Here is a 21,243-nt window from a genome sequence, read left to right on the forward strand (position 1 = left end):
GCTGGCTTTGGCACATGAAACGTTAATAAATGTAACGAGCTTGAAAAGTGCTTGTGTGCTGGGACTTGCCTTTTTGCTGCTCTTGAATCACTCACCATGAGAACAAGTCCAGGCTGCCCTTCTGAATGATGAGTGACACGTGACTCACTCCTCCTCTTATCCCAACCACAGCCTGCTAATCACAAGGAAGGGAGGCCACCCCACATCATCTAGTCACCAGACAAACCACCACCTGATGACAGACACACGAAGTGGATACAGAGATTGAGTTGGGAGTGCTGAAGCTTTATTGATGCTTCTTAAGAAACAGTGAGGGAAAAAGATTGAGCAGGGAAGCCATCAAACAATAACCTGACCACAATAACCTGCTAACCCAGTAGGGAGCTCTGGAGCAAAAACGGCCTGTTAGATAAATTCAATGTGGGATAAAAGTGCCTTGTACCTCTGCCTCTAACTGTGATCTCAGTCACTGGCTGAGGAACACCACAAGGTGACCTCAGTCGAAACACTGAGGGTGGGAGGATCTGAAGGAGCTAATAGCTGGACAATGCTGGTTAACCACACAAGGGTTTATATCTTGGTTCTCTGTTCTATTCCTTTGGTCTACGCATGTGTGCTAAGTCGCTTCAGTAGTGTTCGACTCTTTGCAACCCTATGGACCATACCCCGCCGGGCTCCTCTGTCCATGGAATTCTCCAGGCAAGCATACTGGAGTGGGTTGCCATGCCCTTCCTTCTCCAGGGGATCTTTCCGACCCATGGATTGAACCTGGGTCTCCTGCATTGCAGGCAGATTCTTTACCATCTGAGCCACTGGGGAAGATCAGATAACCTTCTGGTAAAAAGCTGACTCAATTATAATAGACAGAAAATGTATGGAAAATAAACAGACTTTCATTAAAATAACGATGTATTGAAGTTGGACAAAATAGTCAGTCTGGGGGATTTCCAGCACCCTCCATGGTGGGTATTCAATATTTTTGCCTGGATGGGTGGGAGGAGAAGTGTGCCCTCCCAGGAAGTCCTGGAACTGGGCATGGGAGTCCCCCGTGCCTGAGAGCCTTACCCTTCAGCTGAGAATCTAGGTAAACTAAGAAAAGACGCAGTGCTAAGATGTGTCAGGTTCTAATGCTGCAGTAACTATTGGTATGCCCTGTTCAATGGGTTGGCAGTCCTGCAGAAAGGAATTGTGCTATGTGGATTGTCTAATTAGAGTAAGCAACATCCATGCGGGCTGATTTACACTTCTCTTGTAGGATCCCTAAACATCAGGTCGGTGCCTTTTCCCTTTTATAACCATTTGTATTGCATGTCAATCAGCATAAAGATTTTGAGAAAAATTTTTTTTCTAGTTTCCTTAAATGATAATGTGGACAATAGCTTTTGTTCAAGTATCCAAGTATATAAATGTGTTAAGTACAGCTCCGAGTACATAGTGCAGTGAGATCAAAGACTGATCAAATGGCTTTGACATTTGATGCTCTCTCAAAGCTCTCCAGCCTGATGCCCTTCTTTTTCCTTTATTCCTTCATAGGAGGGTAAACTCAGGCCCATCCTAACTCTTCAAGGCAAGTTAAGACCAGGCTGTAACGTATAACCAGATTTTATTGAAGGCTTCAGGATAGTAAAACGAAATTACAGCATAGTAAGGGAAAACTTCAGGCTTCCCAGGCAGCACAGTGGTAAAGAATCCGCCTGCCAATGCAGGATACAAAAGAGCCGTTCAATCCCTGGGTCAGGAAGATCCCCTGGAGGAGGAAATGACAACCCACTCCAGCATTCTTGCCTGGACAGTTCCATGGACAGAGAAGCCAGGCAGGCAGGCTATAGTCTATGGGGCTGCAAAGAGCTGGACACAACTGGGCACAGAACAAAGGAAAACTTCAAACTGGCTACTAAATGCGACTTCTTCTGAATCTCCTTATCTACACTCCTATTAGCCCCAGACTTCCTACTGTGTTTTAGGAGTAGGCTACCCTCCTTACCAAGAAGGGCTGTGACCATGAACATCACCCACCAGAGCTCAGGCTCCCTGAATCTTCTAAGGCCCAGTGAGCAGAGGAAACTGCCTCCCCTTATCTCCAGCGTAACGCCAGCTTTCCAGGAGATGTCATCACTTCCACAACTCCACCCACAAGGATGACAACTTCAGGTATTGTTAATAGAGCAGTTTAGCTCTGAAATGTCTCTCTCTTTTTTTTTTTTTGGCTAAGCCGCCAGCATCTGGGATCTTAGTTCCCCGACCAGGGATCAAACCCATGCCCCTTGCATTGGAAGTGCAGAGTTAATCACCAGGGAAGTCCCAAGCTCTGTAAGATCTTGAATCTTACCATTGCTAAACTGCATTTTGACTTTTCCTTTCTTTGACTTCCCTGGTGGCTCAGACCGTAAAGCATCTGTCTACAATGAGGGAGACCCGGGTTTGAGCCCTGGGTTGGGAAGATCACCTGGAGAAGGAAATGGCAATCCACTCCAGTACTATTGCCTGGAAAATCCCATGACAGAGGAACCTGGTAGGCTACAGTCTATAGGGTCGCAAAAAGTCAGACATGACTGAGAGACTTCACTTCACTTTTCCAAGTCCAAAGTGCACTCTGCTTTTTTTTTAAGTCAGATTTAATGAGATTTAATGTACATAAAATAAAATTCACCTATTTTAGTGTATAGTTCTGAGCTTTGACAAACACATAGCCATGTTACCACCACCACAATCAGTTCCAGGACAGTTGCTGCACTCCCCAAAATCCCTCAGGTCCTGTTGTGCTCAAGCTCTTTACACCCTCAGCCTCAGGAAAGAGTGGCCTGTTTTATGTGTCTGTAGCCTTGCCTCTTTCAGAGTGTCATATAAATGGATCCAAACAGCAGGTAGCTTTTTATATATGATTTTTTTCACCTGAGACCCATCCATGTTGGTTGTTCCTTGTATTACTGAGTCATTTTCCATTGTATGAGCATACTATAGTAGATTTATCCATTCACAGTTGAAGAACATTTGAGTTATTTCCAGTTTTTGATGATTATGAATAAAGCTTCTGTAACATTTGCATACAAGTCTTTGAATGAACATAAGTTTTCATTTCTCTTGGGTATACATCAAAGAATGGAAGTTCTGGGTTGTGTGATAAGCATATGCTCAACATTATATGAAATAATAAGTTATCTGCCAAACTGTTCGTACTATTTTGCATTCCTACCAACAATGTATGAGAGGTCTAATTAGTCTGTATGCTTACCAGTACTTGGTAATACCAGGGTTTTTTTGTATTTTTTTTTTAATCTTATTCATTGTAATATGTACAGGTACTTCAGTGTAGTTCAGTTTTTAATGACGAGCATCTTTTCATGTGCTTATGTGCTACCCATATTTCTTTTTGGTGAAATATTTTCAATTCTTTTCAAATATTTCAAATATTTTCAATTCTTTTGACTATTTACTTATTGACTTGTTTGCTTTATTGTTGGGTTTTGAGGATTTCTTACATATTCTTATTCCAGTCCTTTAGTAGAAATATGCTTTGCAAATATTTTCTCCGAAGCCTATATTTTGTCTTCTCGTTTTCTTAAACAATTTGTATTAGCAGATCAACCTCTATAATCAAATATCATAGACTGGGTGGTTTAAACGGCAGACAGTTATTTCTCACAATTCTGGAGCCTGAAAAGTCCAAGATGGGGATGCCAGCAGATTCAGTATCTGGTGAGAGCTCTCTTTCTGGCTTGCAGACTGCCACCTTCTGGTTGTGTCTGCACATGGTGTGGAGAGAGAGCTCAAGCTCTCTGGTGGCCTTGCTGCGGCTGTCTCTTCAGTCGTGTCCGACTCTGTGCTACCCCATAGACGGCAGCCCATTTACATAAAGGTACTAATCCCATCATGAAGATCCCACCTTTATGACCTCATCTAAGCCTCCTAAGTGAGTGAATGATAGTCACTCAGTCATGTACCGACTTTTTTCAACCCCATGGACTTGCAGGCTGCCAGGCTCCTCTGTCCGTGGAATTCTCCAGGCAAGACTACTAGAGTGGGGTGCCATTTCCTCCGCCAGAGGATCTTCCTCACCCAGGGGTTGAATCTAGGTCTCCAGCATTGCAGGCGGATTCTTTACCATCTGAGTTACCAGGGAATCCAAGCCTCCTAAAGCCTCCACAATCAGATAATTGAGGGGGCGAGCCTCCAATATATGTCTGTGGGAAAATACAATTCAGTCCATAGCAATGTCTCGCAGAGTAAATTTTAAAGTTTAATGAAGTCCAAATTAACAATTTTTCTTTTATGGATCATGTCTTTGGTGTCACATCTAAGAAGTTTATGCCTAGCTCAAAATCACAAAAATTTTCTCATATTTTCTTCTAGAAAGTTTATACTTTCAGCTGTTTTTATGTAGGTCTAATCCATTTTGTTATGTGTGCTTAGTCGCTCAGTAGTGTCCAACTCTTTACGACCCCATGAACTGCAGCCCGCCAGGCTCCTCTGTTGATGGGATTCTCCAGGCAAGAATACTGGAGTGGGTGGCCATGGCCTCCTCCAGGGGATCTTCCTGACCCAGGGATCAAACCCAGGTCTCCTGCATTGCAGCAGATTCTTTACAGAATGAGCTACCAGGGAAACCCAAGTATACAGGAGTGGGTAGCCTTTCCCTTCTCCGGGGGGAACTTCCTGATCCAGGAATCCAACCAGGGTCTCCTGCATTGCAGGGGGATTCTTTACCAGATGAGCTACCAGGGAAGCCCTGGTATGACTTGTTAGATATGGTGCCAGATACAGATCAAGGCTCTTTCTTTTAACATTTGTATGTCACATTGTTCTACCGGCATTTATTATTATTGTTTTTTAATATCTTGTCTGGGACTTCCCTAGTGGTCCAATGGGTAAGACTAAGGATCCCAACACAGGGCACCCGGGCTTAATCCCTCGTCAGGAAACTAGATCCCACCTGCCACAACTAAAAGATCCTGCATGCTGTCACAACCAAATAAATAAATATTAAAAAAAAAATTCATATAAAAGTTGTCATCTTAACCATTTTTAAGCATATAGTTCAGTAAGTGGCACTCTTTTAATGGTTCCCATTTGCTTGTTTCTTAAATCTTGAATGAGTACTGAACTTTATCAGATATTTTCCTGCATCTATTAAGATGATTATATTTGTTTCCTTTTTCCCTTTTTTAGAATGGTGAATTACATTGAGTTTTCAAATATTAAGCCTGACTTGTATTTCTGGAAATAACCCCATTTAGCCGTGATATATCAATAGTCTCCTTTTCGTATGTTGCCAATTTTTATTTGGGAAAATATCATGGAGTATCTTTATGGACACAACATACTGAAGGCTGCTGAGTTTCTGGGTGGAAGAAGAGATACTTTAAAAATGTTTAATCAGTTCATTTACCATAACATGCAGTGTAAGCATACTACTCAAAAATATGTAAGCAAGTGTCAGAAATAACAGCTCAGAATTAAAAGTGAATGGAAGCAGGAGTAGAAAATGAGGTTATTCTTCCACTGTTTGCACCACCTGTTAAAATTATGTGCACATTACTTTAGAAGTAAAACAATTTAAATTAAATTTAAGAAAAAGATCCTCCCCAACCAGAAACCAAACAACTCTGATTCAGCTGGGATTTTTTTGTTGGTGCATGCCATGCAAACTGGAAAGATAAATAGAAAACTAATTTGTCCCAGCGTAACTGATTAATTAGTCCTTAATTTTCTTCCCATGATTTGTTAATACTCTTGTATCACGGTGTTTCTGTACTATTTGTCCTTGCTCGGATACTACACTGATTAGAGATACCGTAGCATGAGTGTGGGCTTCCGTGATGGCTCAGACAGTAAAAGAATCCGTCTGCAGTGTGGGAGACTGGGTTCGACCTCTGGGTTGGGAAGATCCCGTGGAGGAGGGCATGCCAACCCACTCCAGTATTCTTCCCTTGAACAGGGCTACAGTCCAGGGGTCGCAGAGTCGAACACGACTGAGCGATTGAACATACCATGAGTTAACTGTAGTGAACCTCATTTTACAAAAAATAAAAAAAGGATGTGCAAAGGCACAGAGGTTTATAAAAAAGTAGGTGGCTGGTAAGCGCGTGGAGGAATCTGAATACATAAATAATGAACGTTGAAACATCCACAGTAAACGGCACTCGTTTAAACGAAAAACTCCGGCCGCGCAGTTCCCTGGGAGGAAACAAACATCACAATTTGACAGCCGTAAGTGAAGCAGAGACGTAGAGACTCAGACCACCAAGGCCAGGTTTGCAGGCCCTCACCTGCTCAGGCTGATTGGCAGCGGCTGCGGGGGCGGGGCGAGCCGAACGTCACTTCCCGTCGCGGCCGGCCTGGTCCTCTCGCGCGATGACGGCCAGCGTGGAGCCGCGGGGGCGGCGCCCGGGGGTCGGAGTGGGCGTCGTGGTGACCAGCGGCAGGCATCCTCGCTGCGTCCTCCTGGGGAAGAGGAAAGGGTCGTTCGGAGCCGGCAGTTTCCAGCTTCCCGGGGGCCACTTGGAGTTCGGGTAAGCAGCCGCCTGGCTGACTGGGAAAACGAAACGGGCGCGCAGAGGACGACGTCGCCGCCTGCGCGCATCCGTGCGTGAGTGCGCGCTGACGCTGCGTCGTTTCTCGCGCGTTTGTCTTTCTCGCCTGAGGCCGGCAGGGGGCGCTGTTCTGGGCGAGGCGGGAGCAGGAGTCGCCACGTCCGCGTGCGAGCTGCCCTCGAGGGGTCAGCTCCTCTCGAGCCCTGACGCGGCTGGGCGCTGTGAGTTGTCTTTTTCCTGCTGCTTGCGCTTGAAAGGCCGGAAGTGCGTATTTACAGGCCTCGAGTAGTGTAGTTGTCCCTTCAAATGTTTGCACGGTTTGCTGGCTATTTAAACGCAGGCAGTATGATATTTTCCTGCTCCCGTACGTCTTCGTAGCGCTCCAACCAAGCGAATGGTTAACGGAAACCCTGGGCCTCTACCTCCCTCGTTAAAACGGGGAAATCGTCCGAAGTACTCCCTAAGGTCTCCCTCTCTGCTTTGACTTTCTGTGAATTGAGGTGTCAGACCGACAGAGAAAGTTTAGTTGTACACAAGGGTGAATGAAGAAAGGCGGAGAGTGACCTAGAAGGTGGGTTCACCCAGGCTCTTGGACTCTTTAATCGATAGAAATTGGTAAGATGGCAGAGGAGGAATTTAGGCAGAGGTTTGTCGGGGCTCGTGCTGTAGCCGAAGGGAGGGAGCGAGAACAAGAAACAGGTGCCCTTGCTCGCTCTCCTGGAGCGGGAGGTGGTGGTGAGCTGGTTTCTTAAATGGAGTGGGGCGTAGGTATGGATCTGCGGGTTGCGCAGAAGGTGCGGCTTAAGTGATCCGCCTGCTCCTTTGGTGGTTCTGTGTGCGGAAATCATGCCTGGTAACCCTGCTTCGCTCTGACCAACTCACAAATGGCTGTAGGTTTGTGGCTTTTTTTGTAGTTTGTCTTTAATTGCCCCAACTGTGCATGCGTTATTTTTAGTCTCTAACTTTGTCCAGGTGCGAGCATCCCGGAAAGGGTCCCATCCTATCTCATAGTGAGAATAAGGATGACCTCTGCAGCAGATAAACAGCATCAGAAACGTTCAAGGGGCTTCCCAGGTGCCGCAGTGGTAAAGAATCCGCCTGCCAATGCAGGAGATATAACAGAAGCAGGTCGGGAAGATCTCATTAAGGAGGAAATGGCAACCCACTCCAGTATTCTTGCCTGGAGAATCCCATGGACAGAGGGAGCCTGGCCGGCTACAGTCCATAGGGTCGCACAGAGTCGGACACAACTGAAGCGACTTAGCAGCAGCACCAAGCTATCGCTTAATAAATAATAAAATTACTAGATTAAAAATCAAATTGCACAGACAAGCACACCCCTTGATGGTGCTGAGTGCAGAAATCATTTGAGGTACCCTGCTTTTGCTCCTGGCAGCTCACAAGTGGCAGTTGGGTTTTTGAATCTTGTTCATAATTTGTGCCAGCTGTGCATGGCAGCTGTGCTCTGGTCTACTTATTTTGGGTCCCTCATTGTTTCTTTTTGTTCTGCCGGATAGAGGAGAGGAGACATAAGGGTCCCAGGTCTCAGCCTGTCCCACCATCAACGGGATGGAGGGAGGGGGGATGTACAATTATGGCTGATGGCAGTGTTGTGTGGCAGAAACCAACACAACATCGTAAAAATTAAGAAAAATAAAAGTAGTATTTTGGTATTCTGGTCCTCTTCCAGGCGTTTGTGTTTCCTTTGTGGTGGGGAGAGGAGGTGCGGGCCCGTGTTTTGCTCGCTCTCTCTCTCTCTGCCGCCTCCTCTTCTCAGTGTTTCTGATTTCTTTATCTCGAGAGTGCCGAGGTCGGAGGGGAGGGCGCAGAGCGTTCCCTGGGTGGTGCTGCTGCGCTCCATGTGCCCTCTGGGTGCAGTATTCACGTGTGCGCTCTTTCTGAGGGTGTGTTTGGTGGCTGGTTGGAAGTCCTCCAATCCTACAAGGATTTCTGCACTGCACAGTTCCCTAACACAGGTGACCAAAAACTTCTTGTGATGCTGGCCGCCAGCTCCTGGTGCTAGCTAGCACACCGCGCTACATTTTCTTTCTGCCGGGTTCCCAGTAGTCTCACAGCATCTGCTTGGCCCGGAGAAAACATGATGCTCTCACCGCCGCTTGTTTTCTCTGCTCAGCCATCGTGGGCTGCTTTCGCCAGTCCCGTACCGTCCAAATGCCTAAAGTGGGGATGAGCTGCTGTGTTCACGTGCATCCCTGACACCTCGGGACGCGCTTCAGACTTCCCCAGCTCGTTCCCTGCTGGTCCTCTGCTCTGAGGCACCGGGCAGCCCTGTATGCTTCCACAGCTCAGCCCTTTAAGTGGGGGTAACGCACCGGTGCCTCCTTGGGAGTCAGTGGTCACCCGTCTCCCTGACCATTTATTTCTCTTGGAGCGCCTCTTGGTTTGGGGGCAGAGTTGGCCCCCCATCAGGAAGAAAGGGAACATTCCTACAGCCTGAAAACTCACAACTTTCCTCCTTCCACAAAGATCTGTCTAATGGGTAGAGTGAGGGTAGATTAGATAATTAGAGAAATAGTCAAGGTAGAAAAAATAGAGAAACAGTATTCTTTTTTGCTGAATATCTCACATACTAAAGTGCTTCATAAATATAAGGAAATTTAATCTAAAAGTCACTGAACCACACAGATTTCTTTTCATACTTGTTTTCACTTGATACTCACATACTTTATCTGACTATAAAATTCCATTTGGAACCATTTCTAAAGGGGGATACTGTATATTTTTAATCTTGTTTCATGTATGATAACTGTACAGTGAAATGTTTTAATTTATATGCAGGTTTTGGTAACTTAGAGTATCAGTTCTTGTCAATATCTAGTTATTATGGATCATATTGAAGGTGAACTAATCACATAAGTGTATTTTAATATTTTATGAATGCCTTTTGTTCTCAATTTTGAGGCATAAACTGAAATTCTGAACCTACTGGAAAAGACTTTACTTACTTCTTGATACACTTACAACAAGCCTGTGAGAAAGTAGCATTATCTTTTTACTTATCCAAAGTGGAAAGGAATGGACTTTGAACTCAAACCTAGGTCTAGTTAACTACGAGGCCTGTGCTCTTAACTGATACATCAGACCACCTGGTTGCATGCTGCTTCCGGGCAAGCGAACTAGTGCTGGATTGGCTAAATGTTCGTTTTTTGTTGTTCAATATGAAGTCCTTTTGGTCTTCAGATAACTAGATACAGGATAAACAGTATCTAAGGGTTGTTGATTTATTGTTTTAAAGCATGGATCAATTACAGCTCTTTTGGGTTACACTGGAAATTTCTAGCCAGAAATTTCATGGCTAAAAAAAAAATGAATAAATAGAATCGAATATGGTGGTGTGTTTCTGTTTTCCAGTGAAACCTGGGAAGAATGTGCTCAAAGGGAAACCTGGGAAGAAGCAGCTCTTCACCTGAAAAATGTTCGCTTTGCCTCGGTTGTGAATTCTTTCATTGAGAAAGAGAATTACCATTATGTCACTATTTTAATGAAAGGAGAGGTGGACCTGACTCATGATTCAGAACCAAAGAATGTAGAGCCTGAAAAGAATGAAAGTAAGAGAATTACATACAATAGTGTGTTTTCTACGAGAGCATGTCTGAAGGAAGATTATGTCACCATATGAAGAGAGTTAGAATGTAATTATACTTTAATTAGAGCTTAAATCTACTTAAGTTCTGAAGACATAAGGATAGAACAGGAAAGAGAATGGGTCTAGAGCCAGACTGCTTGGTTCTTCCGCTTAGAGATTTGTGACCTCCAGCCAAGTTCTTTAGGTCTCTGGGCCTCTTTTCTCATTTGTTATAATAGTAGCTACCTCAGATGGGTTGTTGTAAGGATGAAATGAGTTATTACCTACAGTGGGCCGGTCCTAATGAACACAGTAAGTACTCAGTGTTAGTTTTATTGCTAGTGTTTAATTTTGTTTCAAACTGACTTTTTTAAGCAAAACATTTAATGTGCCTTCCTCAGTTTTCTCACCTGTGCAAGAGAGATAGTAACTTTCTTTTATAGAAAATGATTAACTTGCAAAACACCTAATCTGTTGCCTTCTGTGTTGAATTGAGTGCTCTGAAAGCTTTAATGACAGTAATTGATATCCTTTTATTTACTGTGTACTACACTTTGTCCCTGGGGCTTCCCTGCTGGCTCAAAGGTAAAGAATCCACCTGCCAGTGCGGGAGATGGGGGTTCGATCTGTGGGTCAGGAAGATCCCCTGGAGGGGAAATGGCAACCCACTCCAATATTCTTGCCTGGATAATCCCATGGACAGAGAAGCCTGATGGGCTACAGCCCATGGGGTCGCAAAAGAGTCAGGGTTTAAACAACAACACGGCAAGGTGTGGGGGCGGGGGCATGGATGCACCACCCTCCCAGCAGCTTGACGTGTTCAACTCTGAAGCTTTCTGAACCCAGTTGTGTGGAGTTTTTATGAAGGATCATTATGTTATGGGATTATTATTATTGTGATTGAGTAAACCATTGCCCATTGATTAACTGAAACCTCCAGCCCCTCTCCCTCTCCCTAAGGTGGAGTGTGGGGGTCAGCGGTGGGCTGAAAGTTCCAACCCTGTGATGATGCCTCTGTCTTTCTAGTCAGCACCCACTTCCCGAAACTGTGTAGGAGCCACCAGCCATCTCATTAACTCAGCCTTGGTTGAAAGGGGCTTATTATGGAAAACAAAAAGATGCTCCTCTGATCCCTGTCACTCAGGAAATTATTAATACAAAGGTTTCAGGAATCCTGCCAGGAAACAGAGATGAAGACCAAATACATATTTCCTATTTCATGATATCACATGAAGAAAAACACAAGAAGGATCCAAAGGCCTTCAGCTGGACTAGGGTACAAAAAAAGATTCACACCTTAAGAATGGGAAGGCAGGATTGTACCAAATTCACTAGGGGAGCTGATACCTGGCCAAGGTACAGTGGCTCGGGGCTCTTTATTTACAATACAGGCATGCGCTCTGCCCCGTGTTCATCGGGCCCTGGATCTGAACAGCCTACTTCAGTCCTCTAGTCACTGCATCTTTCCTCCGGCCGTCAGATTATAATTAGAGGGATTATCCAGATGCTTCCTTCTCTAGGAGGCGCAGCTAACTGAGCATCTTGCAACACGTGGTTAGTGTGTGCCTCCCCTCTTCGTCCCCCACCTCTCCTCGCCCCCACCCCCATACTGTGTGGTCACAGGTACTGAGCAGCCCTTCCAGAGCTTGTTCCAGGTTCATGGATTCTTTGTCTCCTTCCTTCCCAGAGTGAAACTACATATCTATTTTATAGGCAGAGAAATGCTTAATGAAAGAAACAGTAATTATGCATAGATATATACATGTAATCATAAACTAATTTAGAACATAGAATTCTTAATCATTGTATTTTTGTTGTTAATATCATAATATTTAAACATTCACCTGTCGTGAGCATCTGTACACACTCAGTCATGTCTCTTTGCAACCCCATGGACTGTAGCCCACCAGGCTCCTCTGTCCATGAGATTATCCAGGCAAGAATACTGGAGTGGGTTGCCATGCCCTCCAGGGAATCTTCCTGACCCACAGCTCCTGCCACATACCCGCATCACAGGCAGATTCTTTACTGCTGAGCCACTGAAAATCATGTTTGTATAGCCAAGATAATGTGTAGCATCACTCTTGCGCTTCATTTTATTAGTAGCAAATCACTTTTTAATTTTTCTTAGTACAGGTTAACTAGCCAAAATGAATATGCTTTGTTTCAACTGAAGAAATTGCTTTAATGTCTTTCTTTTCTAGGTTGGGAGTGGGTTCCTTGGGAAGAATTTCCTCCCCTGGACCAGCTTTTCTGGGGACTACGTTGTTTAAAAGAACAAGGCTACGATCCTTTTAAAGAAGATTTGGATCATCTGGTAGGATATAAAGGAAGTCACCTAGAGGTGAACAAGGAGATTCACTGAGTTGGTTTTTTTTTTTTTTAATGGGTTGGCCAAAAAGTTCAGTTAGATTTTTTTTGTACGATGCCTATAGTCTTGCTTAGTTGTCTCTAACTTCATTTAAAACAATTTTGTGAGATTGTATTATGACACCTGTCACAGCAATGTGCATTTTTTAAAAGAAACATCAAAATTGGTGAATTTGGGGGGTAGCCATTTTAATATTGAAGATGGAAGAAAAAAGGCAACAATTTCGGCATATTATGCTTGATTATTTCAAGAAAGGTAAAAATGCAACGGATACAAAAAAAAAGATTTGTGCAGAGTATGGAGAAGGTGCTGTGACTGAGCGAACATGTCAAAAGTGGTTTGCGAAGTTTCGTGCTGGAGATTTCTCTCTGTATGATGCTCCACGGTCAGGTAGACCAGTTGAAGTGGATAGCAATCAAATTGAGACATTAATTGAGAGCAATCAACATTATACCACACGAGAGATAGCCGACATACTCAAAATATCCAAATCGAGCGTTGAAAACCATTTGCACCAGCTTGGTTATGTTAATCGCTTTGATGTTTGGGTTCCACTTAAGTTAAGCCAGAAAAACCTTCTTGATCGTATTTCCACTTGTGATTCTCTACTGAAACGTAATGAAAGTGTTCCGTTTTTAAAACAAATTGTGACAGGCAATGAGAAATGGATACTGTTCAATAATGTGGAACGGAAGAGATCATGGGACAAGCGAAATGAACCACCGCCAGCCATGCCAAAGGCCGGTCTTCATCCAAAGAGGGTGATGTTGTGTATATGGTGGGATTGGATGGGAGTCCTTTATTATGAGCTCCTTCCAGAAAACCAATCCATCAATTCCAAGAAGTACTGCTCCCAGTTGGACCAGCTGAAAGCAGCACTCAATGAAAAGCGTCCAGAATCAGCCGACAGAAAGTGCATAATCTTTCATCAGGATAATGCAAGACCACATGTTTCTTTGATGACCAGACAAAAATTGTTACAGCTTGGCTGGGAAGTTCTGATTCCTCCACCATATTCCCCAGACATTGCACCTTCAGATTACCATTTATTTCGGTCTTTACAAAATTCTCTCAATGGAAAAAATTTCAGTTCCCTGGAAGACTGCAAAAGGCACCTGGAACAGTTCTTTGCTCAAAAAGATAAAAAGTTTTGGGAAGATGGAATTATGAAGTTGCCTGAAAAATGGCAGAAGGTAGTGGAACAAAACGGTGAATACATTGTTCAGTTCAGTTCTTGGTGAAAGTGAAAAATGTGGTTTTTATTTTTGCTTAAAAATCAAAAGAACTTTTGGGCCAACCCAATACATAAAAGGCAAAATAAGGTCCTGTTAAAGAATTAAAAATATCTACATTTCAGAACAACTCCATTTTACCTGAGAAGTCCCACGTGATGGACAGTTTATTTGTAGTCTCTTAATATACCCAACACCTTTTCATTCAGTACTTGTGAAGAATTTTCAGAGATTGTGTCATGAACTGTGCTTCAGATTCAGAACACGTGACAATTGGTGATGTTATAAGTGGTAATTCTGCTTTCTGTATTGCTCTGGTATTGATGTGTCACTACCAGTGTGTGTGGAGGAGAGTGCAGTGGAATTCGTCTTAGTGTTTCAGTTCTAGTAGAGATCCTAATTCAAGTGCTACCACAGAATTTATCACACTTGTTGGTTTTCCTTTCCTGTTCTGTTGTTGTTAATGTATTTTGACAGTTCCTACCACTAAAGCAGACAGGACAGGTCATTAGGCTGTATTTCTGATTGGGAATGTAAACCTAGGGAAGCGAGTTAAACCATCCAGGATCTGTATCCCATTGTTAACAGGCCTTACCATTTTGGATCTCAGTTGATCTCTCTCGAGATTCAACTTCCTTGTATGTGAAATGTGATTAGACTAGGGCGGCGGTTCTCAGTATGGTCCGGAGAAGTCCTCAAGGACCTTCAAAGGTCCTCGGGGTCAGAGTCGCTTTTGTCACATCCACAGCGGAGTTTTCCAGAAACTGCGTGTTATAGGTTACTCTAGTAGAGTGACTGCAAAGCAGAGAAGAAAATCTAGCTCTCTCCTAGTAAGCTAGATGTGGAAGAAATGGACAAATAATGTAAAACAATGCCATGCATCTCACTTTTTTTTTAAGAAAAACATCTATATTTTTTATAAAAATTATGTTAACATACAAGTTTTGTGTTATGGGTTTTTGTTATTTGTAAATAAATAAAAGAATTCTTAGAATTTATCAGTTTTAGTTGCTAGTATGATACTATTACTAGATAACATCCTACAAAAACTCTTTGGGGCCTCAGTTGGTTTTTTTTTTTTTTATGAAGTATAGTTGTTTACAACGTAGTGTTAGTTTCAGGTATGTACCAGAGTGATTTAGATAGGTATTAATGCACACACATTTTCAGATTCTTTTCCATTACAGATTGTTGTAAGATAAATATAGTTCCATGTATTATACAGTATGTCCTTATTGTTTATCTGTTTTATACACATAAAGTGTGTATTTGTTAATCCCAAACTCCTAATTTGCCCCTCCCCATCTCCTTTCCCTTCTGGTAATCATGCCTTTTCCCTGCATCTGTGAGTCTGTTTTGTAAATAAGTTCCTTTGTATCATTTTCTTAGAGTCCATGTATTAGTGACATCATGATATTTGTCTTTCTCTGCCTGCCTGCCTGTGTCTGGGTCCACCCGTGTTGCTGCAGGTGGCGTTATTTCATTGTTTTTGTGGCTGAGTAATACTCCATTGTGTATATGTGCCATTCTTTATCCATTCATCTGTTGATGGACGCTTAGGTCGTTTTCACGTCTCAGCTATTGTAAATAGTGCTGCTGTGAACGTTGGGTGTGTTAATTTTTTCAAATTCGTCTTCATCTGCCCAGTATCTGCCCAGAAGGGGGATTTCTGGATCGTATGGCATCTTAGTTTTTTAGGGAACCTCCTTCCTGTCCTCTTCAGTGGCCGCACAGTGTACATTCCCACCAACAGTGTAGTAGGGTTCCATTGTCTTCCCCACCCTCCTCAGCATTTACTTGTAGACTTTTCAATGATGACCGTTCTGACTGGTATGAAGTAGTACCTCATCATAGTTTTGATTTGTGATATTGAGCATCTTTTCTTATGGCTCTTGGCCACCTGTATGTCTTTGGAGAAATGATGTTTAGGTCTTCTCACTTTTATGATTTTGGGTTTTTTTTTTGATGTTGAGCTGCATGTCGGTTACATAATTTGCAGATATTCTCTCCCATTCTGTAGGTTGTCATTTTGTTTTGTTTATGGTTTCCCTTGCTGTGCAAAAGCTTACAAGTTTGACTAAGTCCCATTTGTCTATTTTTGCTTTTATTTCTTTGGCCTTGGGAAACTGACCTAAGAAAACATTGGTACAATTTTATGTCAGAGTTTTGCCTGTGTTCTTTTCTAGAAGTTGTATAATGTCATGTCTTATTGAAGTCTTTAAGCCATTTTGAGTTTATTTTTGTGTATAGTAAAAGGGAGAAAAAAAATAAAAGGGAGTGTTCTAACTTCACTGATTTTGATGCAACTTTCAAACTTTTCCAACACCACTTGCTGAAGAGACTGTCTTCTCTCCATTTTTTATCTCTTTTGTCAAAGATTAACTGGTATGGGTTTATTTCTGGGCTCTCTCTTCTGTTCCATTGATCCGGATGTCTGTTTTCGTTACTAGTATCACGCTGTTTTGATACCCTAGTGTTGTCAGAAGTCTGGGAGGGTTATACCTCCAGCTTTGCTCTTTTTCCTTAGAATTGCTTTGGCATTTCCGGGTTTTCTGTGGCTCCATGTACATTTTAGGATCATTTTTTTCTGGTTCTGTGAAAAATGTTTGGGTAATTTGATAGAGATTGCATTAAATATGTAATTTGCTTTGGATAATATGGCCACATTAATAATATTCTTCCAGTCTGGGAGCGTGGGATAGCTTTACATTTTTTTAAAAATCATCAATTTCCTTTATCAATGTTTTATAGTTGTCAGCATATAAGTCTTTCTCCTCCTAGCTCAGGTTTTTTCCTAAGTGTGTGTTTTGGGTTTTTTTTAATGTGATTTTAAAAGGGATTATTTTTCACTTTCTGATACTGTTTTTAGTGTAAAGAAATATAATAGATTTATGTAATTCATCTTGTATCCTGCTACCTTGCTAAATTCATTTATCAGTTCTAATATTTTTTGTTTAATGACAACCCACTGCAGTATTCTTGCCTGGGAAACCCCATGGACGGAGCCTGGCAGGCTGAAGTCCATGGGGTCACAAGGAGTTGGACATGCCTGAGCACGCACATATGCACCTTATTAAGTTTGTTTATCAGTTAGAAAAAGATTTTCTTTTAATATTTAGGTCCTCAGTAATATTTAAGAGTGTAATAAGATTCAAAACCAAAGTTGGAGAACTGCTGAATTAGACCATAAACTCATCTTTTTTCATCATGAACCCATTTCTATAAAATCCCTTGCTTCTCCTAGAGCTTGTTATATTTGAATTTTGCCCTGTCAGAAGACTCAAGTACTGTTGTAATACATGGTACAAAAGAATTTTTCCAATGAAGGAGGATCATTTTTAAAGTTTTTAATTGCTTGCTTTTTCTAAATTGTATGTGCACATTGTAGAGTTTACCATTTACAAATCTCATTTTCTGTTCTGACAAACTTGTTTTAGAGTGAGCTCAAGTAAAATTAGTCTATGTTCCTTGAACTAATGAATTTCAGTTCTTCCTACTCCTATTTGATTATTCACATCCTTCTCTTGCCTGCTCATTAGTTTTACTCTCTTCAACCGACTTAACCCCTTTCTGTCCCTGAAAGTGAAGTGAAAGTGTTAGTTGCTCAGTTGTGTCTCTTTGCCACTGCATAGACTACAGCCCACCAGGCTCCTCTGTCCGTGAATTCTCCAGGCAGGAATACTAGAGTGGGTTGCCATGCCCTTCTTCAGGGGCTCTTCCCAACCCAGGTTTCAAACCTGGGTCTCCCACATTGCAGGCAGATTCTTTACGAAGCCTCCTCCTTGAATGGCAGATATGGGAGGCTTAATAAGAACCCAGGCAAGCCTTGTGGATGAAACTCAATAACTTAATCCCAAGTATGTTGATTGGGAATTCATTGAGGTATGTCTTTATGCTAGCTAGTACTATATAAACAGGTTATAGTTTCAGAAACTTAACATAAACTACAAGTTTCTTCCGTTATCTACTTTTTAAAAATTTTAGTAGACAAATTCATTAGGAGCTTGTGAGGTTTTCCATTTGTTTTAAATTCACCAAACTAGACATGACGGTTTACTTCAATGGAAAGAGAAAAACCAATCTGGGCTCTTTATTTATAGCAAAAAGTAAAAAGGTGACTTTTCTATTTAGAGGGGGATTGTACTTTCTCAGCATCTGACATGTACAGTGGCATCCAGTAATCACTCTAAATATTTCTCTAAAAGAGCGAATGGCCAGAATAAGGTTTAGAGCTGTTGAGTAAGCAGTTAATTCTTAAATGGTTGAGAATTGCCTTTAATAGAAAAAACTAATACACTGACTAGCAATATTCTCCTAAAATGAAATGTCTATATATACCTCACTCTGCGAGGATGCTGGCAAGTCTGAAATAGCTCTTCATGTGTTTGTTCAGTCAAGCCCCGATGTGTCCTCTATCCCAGGCAAGTCCTCCTACACCGACCCTCCAAACGTCTGAGGAACATAAAGGACAGCTGTTTCTAGAGCTGTAGAGAGAGGAGCTAAAGTCTGAAATAGAGATGTCCTGAAGGTTAAAGACCTGTACAAAGTCCAAAACCAGGCGGGAGACCGATCATCAGTTTAACAGGAATAATCCTGTGTTGGGGAAATTGCTAAATAACGTGTGTGTGTGTGTGTGTGTGTGTGTGTGTGTGTGTAATGTGCCTAAAATGAAGGTTTAATATGCATAATTTATAAGATGCCTCTTCAGTTCTTGCTGGGGGTTTATTCTATAATATTCAATATTTAAGTCCTGCTAACTTTCTAGAATTTTTTTAAAAATCCAAGTTCTGAGATAAGGGTTTTGGGTGAGAGGTGGTAGAGCTGTACAGATAAACACCAAATGAGCATGTACACAGCAGTCTCATTTGAGGTACACGTGGAACTCCCATTTTCAAATCCACTGGTCCACCAACACTCAAAGAATCTAGGTATTCCTTGAGTCCTATTTTTCCATTTTGGTTTATTTTTTTGTTGTGTTGTTTGTGTTGGTTTGTAAGTGAAAACCCCTCAAGGGAAGAGGTGCTAAGATTCTTGGGTTGTGAATGGCAGGGACCTTAAGGGCTTTAGGGCTCCAGTACTTAAGATTTGGATGTGAAGGCTTCACACAGATGCCGCTTCAGCAGGTTAAGAAGCAGATTCCTCAGTCTGCCTTCTAACAGCACCCAAGTGATTTTCATACGCTTGGCTTGTGGCCACACTTGAGAAATACCACTTTCGAGATAAAGTGTAACTAGTTATTGTCCTCTGCACAAATCTAACATCCGTAATATGGGCTGCTGTTTTTTTTGTAAACAAAATATATATAGTGTGCCCTTTTTTTTAAAAAGATAAGAGTCTATACCAGGAAAAAGAGTAAACGATGCAGTACTGTCTAAAACTGAAAAATCAAAATGTAGTTAACCACCAGAAAAAAAAGTGATTCTAGGAGCTGCAGTAAGAGGGAAGGTGAAGCCTGAGAGTGTTTTCCATTCTAAAACACTTCTTATAATTTATGTTTGTTATGACATTTCTATGGTAAGTTGTCAGAAAAAAAACCTACTTCATTTTGTTTCTTCTAAGGACGGCAGTCTATGCCTTTGAGAAACCTACCAAAGTTGGGATTACCAGTTCAGATGGGTACATCATCATATTTGATATCATATATGAACATATATGATACTGCGTCATATTTGTTCATCTTCCAGATTCTAAAGTATGTACAAAATGCAACTGGATTTACAGAAATATCTTACCTACACTGAAAGTACATTTAAAAATTTTTTAAAACATACAAGAATACAAACAAAAATAAGTTTATTTACAAAAAAATACAATAATTACAAACGGTATAAATTGAGATGATTTCTCCTCTTCCTGTGACAGAAAGTTAAATAGCCTTTACTTTCAAATGAAGGTTTCTGTTATATAATGCAGTGATCTGCTGCTCTTGCTTATGCTTTCTAAATAATTCCAGCCCTGTGAGTGATATGTACATGGGTCATTTCCCTCAAATCTTACTTCCAGTACTATGCACAAGTCCAACACAACTGGAACAGAACAAGGTAAGACAGCATTGAACTGAAAAAGCTTTACCCCAACAGTAAAGTGTGATTCTTCTTTAAGTATTAACCTAGTGGTTTAGAACTGAAACCATAATTTTTGGGTTAAAAAGAAAGTCCACTATGATTTTTAATGGGCAGAACAATTCTACTACAGCCAACATCACCTGGCTAGCTTTCCACGTTTGCCATTTAAGAAACAGATTTCTATAGTATTCAATTCTGTATGCTCTTTGTCTCACGGTCTCTAATCAGAGTCACTGCTGCTGCTTGAGGAGTCCGTTGACATAACCTCTACATCATCCTCGTTTTCTTTGTTGTGCCCTGGAGGTTCCAACAGAAAGTCATGACTGTGGTTTGGTGGTAACATGTTCATCGCCATGTCATTTGACTGCCATGGATACTGTGGAGCAAGGACATCTGGACAAAAAGACGCACACATGAGAACATTTCTACTAACGATTCATTCACTTCTTCTTCTTTCCTTCATGCAAATACTTTAAAAATTTTTTTAAAGGTTAGAAATCAAAATATACATTTGGCCAAATTAATGATCAAACTTATCAAGGAAAAATGTGATGTTTTAAAAAGTAACTAGAATCTACGATTTATTTTTTTAAATCATACTTTCCTACAGTCACTATTCAAGACAGTCACAATTTCAAATCAAATGTCTCCTCTATATATATATATAAAATGCACGTATATTAACAATATGTAACAGGTCATGTATAGTACTTTCTATACATTCTCTCTATATACACATTATAAATAGCTAATGTGTACTATACTAAGTATTGCAGTTTAGGCTGCCTCTAAGCCTCCACTCTTCTCCCTGGACCCTAAACACGGTTCTCCGCCAGCAGCTACAGTGTTCGGCTCTGCCCGTAGAGGGCGCTGCAGGGACTCCACCGGTGTCACCAAGTCGTGTGCCCAACTCTTGAGACCCCATGGACTGTAGGCTACCATGCTCCTCCGTCCATGGGATTCTCCAGGCAAGAATACTGGAGCAGGTTGCCACTTCCTTCTCCAGGGCACTTCCCAACCCAGGGATCAAACCCAGGTCTCCTGCATTGCAGGCAGACTCTACTGACTAAGCTAGGAGGGAAGCCCACAAGAGGAAAAGGCTTCTTCCCCTACTGGGCCTGCACTCCCTCCTGTGGTGCCTGGTTGGTGTGCAGGATGTCAGCGGCATCCCAGCTGGATGGGCTGGTGTAGTTTCAGTCTTCTGCTGGGACTGTACTGACACATGGTACAATCACAATGAGAAAAATGAGGTGATACTAAGGGAATCTAAGGCACAGTGAACTCCCAGTTTGTCTTAGTTAACAATATTCACAAAAGCATTTTTAGTAACACAGGGACAGCCTGACAACAAAACATTAAACACTGAAAAAGCATTATCTAGAGTACATTTTTAGCAATGTAAAAAATACAGGGTGGGGCTTCCCAGTGGCTAGGACTCTGCCTGCCAATGCCAGTAACG

General features: G+C 42.0%; 2 protein-coding genes across 5 annotated transcripts in view; one reads left to right on the forward strand and one right to left on the reverse strand.

Annotated features, from left to right (window-relative positions):
* Positions 1 to 6,261: 6,261 nt before the first annotated feature.
* On the forward strand, positions 6,262 to 16,010 carry NUDT15 (nudix hydrolase 15). The gene is made up of 3 exons (XM_061434600.1): positions 6,262 to 6,509; positions 9,903 to 10,099; positions 12,321 to 16,010. Exons 1-3 carry the CDS (start codon positions 6,352 to 6,354, stop codon positions 12,479 to 12,481), a joined length of 516 nt encoding a protein of 171 aa, XP_061290584.1. The 5' UTR covers positions 6,262 to 6,351; the 3' UTR covers positions 12,482 to 16,010.
* A 3,485-nt stretch (positions 16,011 to 19,495) lies between these two features.
* The window catches only part of MED4 (mediator complex subunit 4), a 44,202-nt gene continuing 42,454 nt past the window's right edge, over positions 19,496 to 21,243 (reverse strand). For all 4 annotated transcript variants that reach the window (XM_061434596.1, XM_061434598.1, XM_061434599.1 and 1 more), the window contains exon 7: positions 19,496 to 20,177. In XM_061434596.1, coding sequence (XP_061290580.1) covers positions 20,005 to 20,177 — 173 coding nt within the window. In that variant the 3' untranslated portion in view covers positions 19,496 to 20,004. The remainder of the gene's footprint in view (positions 20,178 to 21,243) is intronic.

The sequence above is a fragment of the Bos javanicus genome, chromosome 12, assembly GCF_032452875.1.
Source record: "Bos javanicus breed banteng chromosome 12, ARS-OSU_banteng_1.0, whole genome shotgun sequence".
NCBI classification, from domain to species: domain Eukaryota; kingdom Metazoa; phylum Chordata; class Mammalia; order Artiodactyla; family Bovidae; genus Bos; species Bos javanicus.